Genomic DNA, 12,612 nt, shown 5'->3' on the forward strand with positions numbered 1-12,612 from the left:
ATGTTCGACTTTTGTGTGGGTTTTTTCATTTAGTTGACCAGTTTGATTGTTTAAGTGTTGATTAAAGCATATCTTTGACATTTGCACTGCAAACAAAAACATAATTAATCGGATCCACAAACCTGAAGTCTGTCAACATGAACTTTGACTTCTCCGATGCTGCCCTTCTTGAATGAGGCCAGCATGTCCAAGACTGGGTTAAAGCGGCTTCCTCTGATGAGACAGAAGTTAAAATATTGTGATAAGCTCTCTCTCCTTTCATCACAAGTATCACTGATTTTATTCCAGACATAATATCTGTATTAAACACACTAATAGTATGCAACTGAAGCTTCAGATCAAATGAGTATACTCAGTGCTTTATCTGGTATGTTGTTGACCCCTAGACAGGTCATAATCCCAATCAATAGCAAACTAAAGACTATTGAATTGTTTCTATGAGAGCCCACTGACTCATTCCAGATGCTGTAGCGTGGCTGCTTAAACGTTTGTAGCACATTTAACATATGGCTCCCTGGATAACGGTCAATACTACTGTAATCAGCCCACCAGCCAGGTTATAGTGATACAAATGAGAAACATTATCACCCAATCAGCAAGCAAATGTGCAGTAGCACCTTTCTGCTATAAAGACAGATAGTACATACTGAAGGGAAAAAATGGAGGGGAGGAGGAGAAACAGAAACATGATTGATGGGGAAAAAAAGCGAAATAAATTCTCTGTCAAGACATTTTGTTGCAAGCTTGAGTCGGATGTTAGACAGAAGATGAGATAGTGAGTGATGTATGACGAGATTGGAGAAGGGAGAGTGCTTTGAGAAAGCGATCATACAGCAGGAAGACCACAAAAAAACGACAAAAGGACTATTATAGAGTGTAAATATTACTTGATGTTATCCTCACGGATGAGAACGAGGAAGAGAGGACGCCCTGGCATCTTCCAGCACTGTTTGATGAACTGCAGGGTGTTCTGGACACACAGACACACACAAACACACAGACACCATTTCATACTTCCAGTACAAAGATTCAACTTTCAGCTTGAATCTGTGGTATTTCTAAAGTTCACTCTGGGTTTAAATTCTTTGACAGTTGTTACATATTAAAAAGTACAACAGCGGCTTAATGACCACATAGGAAACTTAGGTATAGACTGCCTGATAATTTCCTTTAATTAATATTTCAGTCTTGGTATATGCCAATTCCTGCAGTCATACGCTCCTACCGTTTTTCAGTGGCAGGTGCCAATTAATGCTGATAAGCCATTCTTAGCTGGCAATCAGTGTCAGACACTGATGTATGTAGTGCATATATAGAGCAGTCCTGAAAGTATGCAACCATATTAATATCATTAGTCTTTTTATGGAAATATGGAAATAATCAGAAAGTCTGACATTTTTAAAGTAATTAAAAAAGAACAACAAGTTCTGAACCTTCCATGAATTACCACCATGGCTGAGAGATCTGAGTATACAAATGATAACAGTTGAATGTGCTAAATATTTTGGCTACCTGCACTTTGTACATCTCCTGATTCAAAAATGTTCAGTGGTAAGAGGCTACTTTGCACCAACTATTGAAGATTAGCTATTATCAAGCCTAAACAGTTATCACTGGAAAAGCCAGTGATAACTGTAGCCACTATCAGTCCTAGCATTAAGCAGTCTATGACAGCGTGTGCCTTTTCTATTGGGCCAAGTGAAAGCAGTAAGAAATCACATTAAATTACAGATTTCTTGCCTTTTTTGAAAAACAGACTCTTTAAACCTGACAAGCTGAATATATCTCAGTTATTTAAGTTGTGTAAGCACATATAATCTTGTAAGTTGTGGACTCGTGACATTGGTAAGCTCCATAATGTGACTCTGACTTACCTTAATGTCATCAATCAGCAGCATAACATCTTGGGACAAGTAGAAGTCACTTAGATCAAACACTATTGGGTAACACACCACCGTCTTGCCCAGGATACGATAAATCTAGAGGGAAACGAGCACGCGCGCACACACACACGCGCACACACACACGCAAACAAACAGCTGCATTAGAAGATGGATAGCTCACAAGAAGCCACATATACATTATTCTGGATAGCGTATAAAACATGCCATCAATCCTAAGACAGAGGGGGCACACAGGAGTTACACAATCACTCTTGATAACACACACTGATGCAGCACATTCACACAACTGGTAGAAAGCTCCTTTTCACACATACAGATTTTCACAGGGGCACACACACTGATAATGATAATGTCCTCTGGCAGTCAGCCATCTTCCCCATAAATGTTCCATTATTATATTGTCTTAGCAATGCGTTGGGAGACATGATTCATTTGTTTGGCAATGCTTTTGTTTGAGGAGGCTGTTATAGCTCAACTTATTTAGTTGTACTATGTTCTTCATTTGCAAGAAACCGCAAACAACACCAGCAAGAAACATTAACGCCACGCAAACATGGACATTAGAAATGCTAATATGTAACAGCTACACAACATGCACATACCCGGACAAAGCACACAGGCTGCTGGACAGCAACTTAGCACATTAAAATGCAATAACGCCTGAGACTACGCAAAACCTCAGCGTTCACTGATGCATAGTGTATGAATAAAGAAGGAAAGCACTCGTGGAGCTGAATAATTTTTGCCATATTGCGAAGCTCTGGAATATTTATGTGGATCAATATGTGGGAGGTTTGTTAGGTTAGTGGTCACCCATGACCTGTGCAAAGTCTCATGGAGCACATATGTACAGTAAGCACATGTATTGAGATGTACTTACATGACTGTGGGTACGTGTGTGCATATTCAAATACCTTACAGGTCCCAATGCAGCCCACTGGCCTCTCTGGGCGTCCACTCAACCCCAGCTTTTTATTGAAGGCAAGGAAACGGTATGCCTGCAGAAAGACAAACACACACACATTATACAGAGACATAAACTAACACCTTATCAGTAAACTAAACTCTGGAAAAATCTTCCTGCTCTCTGATTTCACATAAGCTACAACCTACATCTTTATCTGCAGTCCCTGCGATCAAATTGGTGACTGAAAATACCACATTTGATTTAAAATGTCATGCAGCACAGTTCTATTCACCATTTAAATGAAAGCGTGGGTCCAATATCTGTCTGTCCCACTGGGACATTTTTTGTTGTTGCAACTCATAAGCTGAAATTACCTCCATATGGCAGAACCACCTACTGATAGTAGCTCTGTGTAAAGCTATGAGACGTGGCGATAATGAAAGGTCCCCGTGCCACCATCAGCAGCATGCTTAGCGGACCCAAGTATACCCATGGGAGCGAGAGCTGATAACACCGTTGTAATGCAGTGCAGGGGCCCACGAGAAGAGACACTGACATCACGCTGAGTTCTCAACAACATCTTTTGGTGTGATAGTTCCCAAAAATGATTTATTCTCGTATTTGGTGATCTGAGTTGCAAAGCCTGTCAATCGCTCTGTTGTTACGTGACACATATACAAGTTATGATGTTAACAGCGGCAAATCTATCCAAAGCTTTGATTAATTTTTATAACAGTTGGTCTTCAATTTCACACTGTTGGGATTTGTTGGCTGACATGACAGCAACCAAAAGATTTTATCAGTTGTAGATAGCTAGCTAATTAGCACCGGCTCTCGACTGGTTGAAGGATTCCTCTGCCATAATCTGCCTTTCTAAAAAATAATTAAGTTAGCGAGTGATGTGGCTTTGGAAATATTGCCTGTTGCTGGGAGCAGTTTGGTTCTTGAAGTTGCGAGAAAGTTCAGTGCCACTGCCATAGGAGAATTGTGCTGTTGGTGGGTATATAATTTATTTATTTTACCCATCACTAGTTTTAATGTTGTGGCTCAATGTTACAAAGGCCTTTTTGAAGAGTTGTATTTAGCCCATGAAAACAGTAACTTCTTAGAATGAAGATTGTGTTACAAACCAGGCGAATACTTGAATGGGATGGACACTTTGTTTATGCTATGGGATATGTAGGATTAAGCATTATTGAAGACTAACACATAAAACAGGAAAAATTAGTATCTTCACTGCTTAGATTTTGACTATTCTCCACCTCATGAAATACCATAACATATCACTGATTGAATTGAAACATCTATCAGCTTTTTTTCTTTGCACTGAACTACAAAATATGACCTTGTTTCTTTACAAATTAAACTAAAGTGAAAATATTTAAAATTATTCTTTTAAAAGACATTCAAAACTTCTTCTTGGATAGATGTTTTTCCCCCTTTGGGTAAATCATCACAGCTCCACTCAATAAAATGATCCAGTTCTATGTTCACATCCAAGATTGATATAGATTGGAGAATGAAAGGGGTCCTTTTTTTTGAGAGTAGGTGTTTTCTGTCTGGTCAATGTGTAATCTCTTCACACTGTAATTCCATCTCTTCCAGCTCTACAGAAGAAGTACTGTGCTGACTTTAATCAAGTCACAAGTCAAGTTTCAAGCCTCAGTCTGGTCCTTCAGTCGCAAGGTGAAAATCCTGAGTCAGTTCTTTAGTACAGAACAAATTTATGAGATGAAAAATGTTAACATCAGCAGTGCGAGTATGTCTGGTGCACAGAGGCCGGAAGAGAGCTTGATATTAATTCTCAATTCCAACATGGTTTGGCTGATGAAGACAGGCAGAGGTCAAATATCACATTTAATTGGTGAACTGATTAAGACTTGTAAGTCAAGTCTGAAGATATAATATACACATAGGCATTATTACGCATTTTGCACTAATTATGGAACTGGAAAACCCAGATCTATAAACAACTAGCAAGTAAAACCAAGATGGATGAGTAAGTTTGCAGGTAATAACTTATTATTATATCCAAAAGGCTCTACAGTTTGTCAAAACAGAACTGAGGAAAAAGGTCACGGCCTCCCCCTCAGCCATCTCTGAAATGCATTTACACACGACAGGAGAGAGAATACAGGAGCCCCAGCCTTTCAGCTTCCCAAGCATTTCTTTGGTGTTTTAGATAAAAGCTTCTTACCACTGAGTTGCCTGCTGACAAAATCCACTGATGCAAAGATGCAAAGAAAAAGAAGGTGGACATTGATTTCTTGCCGCTGCTGGATCGAAGCCCAGTGGTGTGACACAGTCACCACAACTTATCATTTATGTGTGAGGGAGAGAGAGAAATCTGTGTTTGCAGTATTACATTTCTCTTTTGTACGTGGCTCAGTATGAAACCAGTATGAACAACATATGAGCGTGAAATTTAAACACGTTCTGAGTTCTATCATCATGCAGCATCAGTACACAAAGACTCAAATATCAGAGCAGGAAATCTGCCTATCAAGCTTTCCCTGCCGCATTACAACACATCCTAATTGCAATACACAACATCCTCCAAAAGGTGGTGCTCTGCCACTCCTATGTGGTTCCTCACTGCTCTGAAACGCTGGCATTTAATACTAAATGATACAACATTATGTTAAAAAGAGGGAAAAAGTAAAGTTTCATACATATATGCTTATTTAAAAAGTAGAAAAATGTTAATTAAAGATTGACTGACTTTGCAAACTATTGCCATAACAGGCAAAGATAAGACCTGGAGGAGAAAACCCAAAGGAGGGTGGAGGAACCTCTGCACCCAGTTCTTCCTGTGTGCAGAATACCAATGACGAACAACAACACGCAGGCAGCCTATCAAAGCATCCTTTCATTCTCTCGCATTTCCACTGACCGAAGCGCAAACAGCAAGACTGACATGTGGAAAATGTAACAAAAAGCTGTATTTCGCATTTCTTCTGTGGGTAAGTGTGAGGATGAGCAATTATTTGCTTACAAAACTTTTTCTTCGGCATAGATATACTCCTCATTTCAACAGGTGCTCAGACAGGAGTTTTTCTGCATATTTTACTATTGCTGGTTTGGTGCCCTGCACAGTGTACATTTAATTGCTGAAGTCAATGCTCACAAAAGATTTAGTTTTGCTGTAGTTGCTGACAACCAGAGAGACTTAAATTAAGCTTACAGGTTGCAGAACAGCTCGAAATAATGTCCGCGATGACATGGGTAGTTTCCACATCTTGCCCAAAAGTCCCTTGGAAATATTATTTTTCACTGAGTTATGGTCGAAGTAATGACACAAAATTGATTACAATTACAATAAAGAAAACAAAAAAACCCTCTTTACATTGACCAACACTTTTTCAGTGTAGATTTACAAAGAGAAATGGATAAGCTATCACAAGCTGATTCTCGATTTTATATTTTTGTCCATTATGACTGTTTAATAGTATTTTACTCACTCGCCGGAGAGTTTTGGTCTTCTAGATCATAGATTACAGAGCCTTCATAAAGACAACAGGTCAAAGCTACTGGGGAATGCATACAGCAGCTTATGATTCAATGCCTTTTTTTCCTCCACTGCATTTCCGTACATGCTGTAAAAGGAGGAGTAACTGTGGGAAGAAGGTTGCTTTCTATAGGCTTTAAAACTGAACAAGCATGAGCACACTGCAGTTTAGTTTTTAGGTCTCTATCGAGACATGTGTTTGACGCAAAGTGTCATCCCCACCCCCAAAACAACAAAATGTATTTTTAATGACCTTTAAGAGCCTCATTGGGATCTTATTTGGAAGGCTTCACAAGCTGGAAAAAATTCAAGAGTAGTCTCATCAAACAAATTGCCATCCTTAGTGAAATCGGCGATGACAATCAGATATGAAACGGCTAAAAGGAAGGCTATTTTTGGAGAAAGCAGTGACATGAAAGAGGATCAGCTTAAGGGTGCATGGGTGGGAATAACACATTTCAAATGTAATTGCCACTCTCCCATCGACAGGCAGCTGTTGTCAACACAATCAAATGGCTGCAAGAAACGAGGTGAGGTGAGCAAATGCAGCCCGCAGCACCAGAGATGGTGATGACTCGGAGATAAACAGATTCTGTCGAGGAAGAAATGTCTGTCTGGGCTTCAGATTTAATATTCAGCACAGTGCCCGCTCTGACTCACAATTGCATATCCATCTGAGAGGCTGAGCGGTGCAGCAGAATGAGGCAGAAGGGAGAGAAGGAAAAAGTAACAGGTATGACAGTTCAAAGGCAGATGATAGACCTGGAGGGGAGAGTTGTTTGGTGTAACGGACATAATGGGGGGCGGGGCAGGATATGGGCCTAGGGTGGAGACTCGGGTTACGGATTCAAATGTGACGAATATTGTGATGGAGGGACAGAAAGCAAAAAGGCCCATGACTACAGAGCTCAAAGAGATGACATGATAGGAGAAAATGGCTGTTTACAGAATGTGGCGTGGAGGATAAACGCCAAGTAACCGACATGACAGATGAGCACCAGCAACTAGGGAGTGACTGAGTGATGGATATGACAGAGGAAAGACAGACAACACAGAGTTGGTAGACTTCAAACAACAGACATGCAGATGAGGAACAGTATCCAGTGGAGAGACAAGGATTTGAGTGATGGATATTATGGGACTGAAGCACAAGTTGCTAGGGAGGTAAGTGCTTGGTGTCATAAATATGACAGTACAAATAGTGTAATCTGCAAAAGATGAAAGGAGCAGAGTGGACGGAATGAAAATAGCAGCTTGTGCTAAACTTGCTACTCAAGCAAGTGACAACGGCTTCACTTTCCTTCCATCTCATCTTTATCTTACAGGAATATTTCCATGTAAAGGGCTCAGTTCCTTGTTCTGAATAACAATCTGCTACTTGCTTTTCTTCTGTGTTTAAAAATATATAAATAAATAAAAAATCTAGACACTGAGCATAAGCTAGACCATCTCACAATCAGTATATTAATTTTGCTCTTTAAATAGCAAGAGTTTTATGACTTTTGTTGCTTAAAGTTATGAAAGTTAAGGTTTGAAGGGATTTAGATTTGCTGAGCAGATTCACTGGTGAATTCAGATTTAATTAAAAGCCATTGAACCTCAACCCCTTTTGTAGTAAAAGCTGATTTATACTGAAGATGACATCAGGGAGTTTTTACATCACACAGGATTTGGACTTTCATTTTCACAACATGCTTGTTTGATTCATAAGAGCAGGATTACTGCTGAAATCAAAGTTACCTTTTTTTTTTTTAAAACAATCCTTTTACACAGAAAGATTCATTATCATTTTATTCTATAAAATATCACTTTGCATTGAGAATGTACCTTAGATCAGATAAGAATTACACTGAGGTAAACCGAAGAAAGGAATAGTTCTAGTGGCTTATAATTAAAAAAATGTAGCTGAACCACTAACTGACCTATTATTATTGGGGGTTTTATCGTTCATCACTCGACCTAGTCTCATAATGCTGATGAAAAGGCTTTTTAAGGGTTGTGTTTATCTTTAAATATTTAAATGCGAGATTGAAACAGCTTATAGTGAAACCAATTCAAAATTTTTGACCCATCTAACATACTGTTCTGAAACCAAATTTGGAGACAGCTCTGCTCAATGCATCTCTAGTTTGCCACAGTGAAAGCTACACCATTATGCTGATCAATCAATGTGAACAATGACTGCTCAACTAATAAGTCACTTCAACTACTCTGCAGCCCCGCTGTGACTGATGGGACAATCGAGAGGAAAATCTTAAGAGCAGGAATTCCTGGACTGACAAGCAGATGGACTGACTGAGCCAAGACGTATTGGGGTATTGATAGATGACTGCTGAAATGTAATCTGGCTCACTGCAAGATTGATCTGTGTAGTTGTGTTGGTGGTGGGGTGGCTTCAATAGTCTATCACAGTTTTCCTCCCTCACATTTTCTTCCAATCATTCAAAGCAAACAGGGCTGGGCTTTCTTATTTGAAGATAAGGAAAAGCCCGTAACTCAAGGACAAGTCACTGGCGCTAACTGTGCTAACCGCTAACCTCCAAAGGATCTGCAATCAGTTACATTTCAAGTTTAACGTTGGTAAAATCCATCACTCAAACAGCAACTGTCTAATCATAAAGAATTGCAAATGTACATGGCTAGACTGTAGAATTGTAGACTCATTGTGGATTATAGTTAATTAGTTACTTCTGTGGGCAGTAGTTCGTTTGTCTTCAACCAACTGCCTCATAATGAAGGAGGGAAAAACAAATCACGTTATGAAGAGCCCACTTCTGGACTGACATATGCCCCATGTGAGTGCTGAATTACCACTAATACCACATGATATTAAATACCACATCCAAGTTTGTGTTAAGGAACCTTTTTTTGGTTTCTAATAGTTTAGTTGTAATAGTTTACCTGACATCATCACTACACAACTAGACAAAAAACCAACAGGAAGCCTCACTGAAAAAGTGTATTTTCAAGTACCGGTATGTTGTTTTCAGTTTGTTACTTGATTAGTTGTTAAAACCTCTTTTCTGACTGTTGTCATTTTTCCAGTGGACATCTAATAGGAATGAGAACACCTCAAACATTCTGAACTACACAAGAGGAGAACATAAACACAGGTCAAAGAGGTGTATGATTTTAAAACGCTTCTAACCAACATGTGACCAACAAGCTTTACCTTGACCAGTTCCTTTTGGGGCCAGATCTGGATGGGCTCCACTTGCTGGGGTGTCTGGGTCTGAATACCATAGGTATTCAAAAACACTTGCAGTCTACAACCACATAGAGAAAAAACATACAATATTATTTTCATGCCATCTCCATCAGCTCCCACAGACCTTTTGTTGAAAAATACATATGAAAAACCCTGATATGCTGAGAGACACAAAAAGCTGGAAATCTAACTGGACAGCAGGATATCTATTCAAATATATGGTTAAAAGACTATGACTAAACAAAAAAATGGAACTCGTTTCTCCTTCAAAAGAAGAAAAAAAACTATACCCATGATTCACCTTATTATTATCATTTTTCTTATTTTAAGAATAGATGGAGAGATGCTGTAATCTAATCCTGTCCTCACTTCACTTAAACTGTTGGAGGCCATCTAGCACAGTGCCATTCAACTGAAATTCACCACTGTAAGTTTTTTTAAAAAACGGTTGGACGGTCATAACTAGCATCGTCATTTATATTCCTTGCTCTCTAAGCTGCTGAGATATGCTGACTATAATGGGCCTGCTTCAATTTGTGTGGTCACGGGTAACTGTTGAATGATTTATTAATCATTAATGGGATCGTGTCTGCATGTCTTTTGTTCTCAAAATGAGTAACAAGTAACTACATCCTTGGTCTCAGAAGCCTGCATTACCTCCTTTAGCAGAAGTAACTTGGTGACTTGTTCTACATAAGCGTTTGTTCACCAGCCTCCGACACAAGCTTGTTGGCATTGCTGACCACTTTTTCAAGCAAAGGTTTTGTTACATAGGGTTCGGGGTTTTTCATGGATGTACTGCCTCCTTCAAACCAAAAAATTTCCATCGCCATCCTTCACAGCTGGTATGATGGTTTTCTCCAGAAAGCTGTGTTTAATCGCTGCCAAATGTGTCTACTGTTCACTATGCTTCATTCAGGCCAAAGTAAATTATTCTAAAAGGTCTGGTCTACAGCAAAACTGCTGTTTTGCTCTAATTTTCTTTTTTGGACTGTGAAGCCCTTTTTCCTGGCACACCCACATGCAGGTCAAATTTATGCAATCTCTCTTCTGATTGTTGACACGTGTACTTCCAACAGCTGCAAGAGTAGCCTGCATATTCCATTTCCAATTCCAATTTGAGGTTCTTAGAGACTTCTTTTAGCATCGGTCTGTCTGATACTGGCTAGCAAATTCTGGCCAAGTAAATGGCTGCTTTTTCAAATCAATTCCGCTTACAAATGATTTTGTTGACAGTAAAATTATTCATTTAAAAAAAAAAAAAACCTTCCTTAAATCCAAAATGCTGCAGCAAGAGTCCTGACAGGGACTAGAAAGAGAGAGCAGATTTCTCCTGTTTTGGCTTCTCTTCATTGGCTTCCTGTTAAATCCAGAATTGAATTCAAAATCCTGCTCCTCACATACAAGGTCCTAAATAATCAGGCCCCATCTTATCTTAATGACCTTGTAGTACCATATCACCCTATTAGAGCACTTGTTCCTAGAGTATTTAAAAGTAGAATGGGAGGCAGAGCCTTCAGTTTTCAGGCCCCTCTTCTGTGGGGATTCCCATGATGCATTGAGTTTTTCCTTGCCAGTCACCTTTCTCACTATGTATTAACAGACCTCTCTGCATTGAATCATATCTGTTATTAATCTCTGTCTCTCTTCCACAGCATGTCTTTTATCCTGTCTTCCTTCTCACCCCAACCACTCGCAGCAGATGGCCCCGCCCCTCCCTGAGCCTGGTTCTGCCGGAGGTTTCTTCCTTTTAAAAGGGAGTTTTTCCTTCCCACTGTCGCCAAAGTGTTTGCTCATAGGGGGTCATTTGATTGTTGGGTTTTTCTCTGTATCTATTATTGTACAATCTACTGTACAATATTAAGCGCCTTGAGGCGACTGCTGTTGTGATTTGGCGCTATATAGATAAAATTGAATTGAAATCTGTTGCCAGACTCCAAGCGCATCTTACACACACACACACACACACACACACACACACACAATTTAAAAGCTGAATATGTTTTACGGCTCTGCAGCTATAAAATCATGTTGAAAATCTGTTGACCTGCAAAACTTTCCCAACAGATTGATGTTTTAAAATCTACAGCCTTGTGAATTTATAGGTGTTAAAGCTGTGGCTGAGTCAAGTGAAATCTAATGAATGGTAATAAATATTATGTCTCTAGATTCATTCTCTTTAAATTAGAACAAATGTAGAATGACTGTTGTAAATATAAAACTAGACGCAAATTATTCATGTATCGAAATGTTACTAATGAGCTTTACTGAGACACAGTATATACAGGAGACATGTTGAAGATGATGCAGGAGACCTGATGGGGACTTGCAAGCAGCAGTAATTGGAGCTACAGGTTAACAAGCTTCACAGAGTCACTTGACCCTGTTTAACACACATACCCACATGCCACACATGTATTTAAGTGTGCTTACACAGGCACATGTGTACTCACACAGACACACACACAGACAATGAGAAGAATGACAGATGAGGCAAAGGTCAGCCTGAGCTCCAGCTTTATGAGCTCACCACAATTACGGCACTGACAGAGTTGACTAGGAGTGAGCAGCGGAAAATAACCTCCCTTTATGGTCTGCAACACATTAAGAGAGAGACACACACACACACACATATATATACACACACAGACACACTCACACACAAAAATTACCTCTGGCTCTCAGCTATCAGGGCCACGTGAATCACAATGTCATTCTCTATGGGGCCCTGTGAAAGAGAAAAACAGAGAGATTTACGTGAAGACTACTTTTGCCTACAGGTTGCTAATGAATAACCAGACACAAACGTGAAAAAAATGTCCTGTCTGACAAATCCAACTATGAAATACGAATTCAGGGAGAACAGGGACCATCCAGTTTGTCGCTCACATTTTTTTAAAGATATATATGTATTTAGCTTTTAGAACTACAACAACTGGTCTTCAGAATTGACTAAAGACTGTCGTGACACAATGGAAATTGTCGGCAAATATTTACACAGACAGTAAATAACTGGATCAAGATTCTTATCACGTTTTAGAATCACTGTTAACATGGACTTTATTGTGTTTTTTTTCCATGATAT

At 39.4% G+C, this 12,612-nt stretch overlaps 1 protein-coding gene across 3 annotated transcripts in view; it reads right to left on the bottom strand.

The window, feature by feature from the left end:
• Positions 1 to 12,612, bottom strand: part of phkb (phosphorylase kinase, beta) — a 100,034-nt gene that overhangs the window by 12,113 nt on the left and 75,309 nt on the right. For all 3 annotated transcript variants that reach the window (XM_085436554.1, XM_085436480.1, XM_085436635.1), the window contains 6 exons: positions 12,200 to 12,255; positions 9,492 to 9,585; positions 2,819 to 2,902; positions 1,875 to 1,979; positions 888 to 970; positions 123 to 213 (listed from right to left, as the gene is read on the bottom strand). In XM_085436554.1, the coding sequence (XP_085292680.1) occupies positions 123 to 213; positions 888 to 970; positions 1,875 to 1,979; positions 2,819 to 2,902; positions 9,492 to 9,585; positions 12,200 to 12,255 (513 nt within the window). The remainder of the gene's footprint in view (positions 1 to 122; positions 214 to 887; positions 971 to 1,874; positions 1,980 to 2,818; positions 2,903 to 9,491; positions 9,586 to 12,199; positions 12,256 to 12,612) is intronic.

This window comes from Copadichromis virginalis, linkage group LG1, assembly GCF_057382275.1.
Source record: "Copadichromis virginalis isolate Kocher_CV1m ecotype Utaka linkage group LG1, C_Virginalis_male_GT1.1, whole genome shotgun sequence".
Lineage (NCBI taxonomy): Eukaryota > Metazoa > Chordata > Actinopteri > Cichliformes > Cichlidae > Copadichromis > Copadichromis virginalis.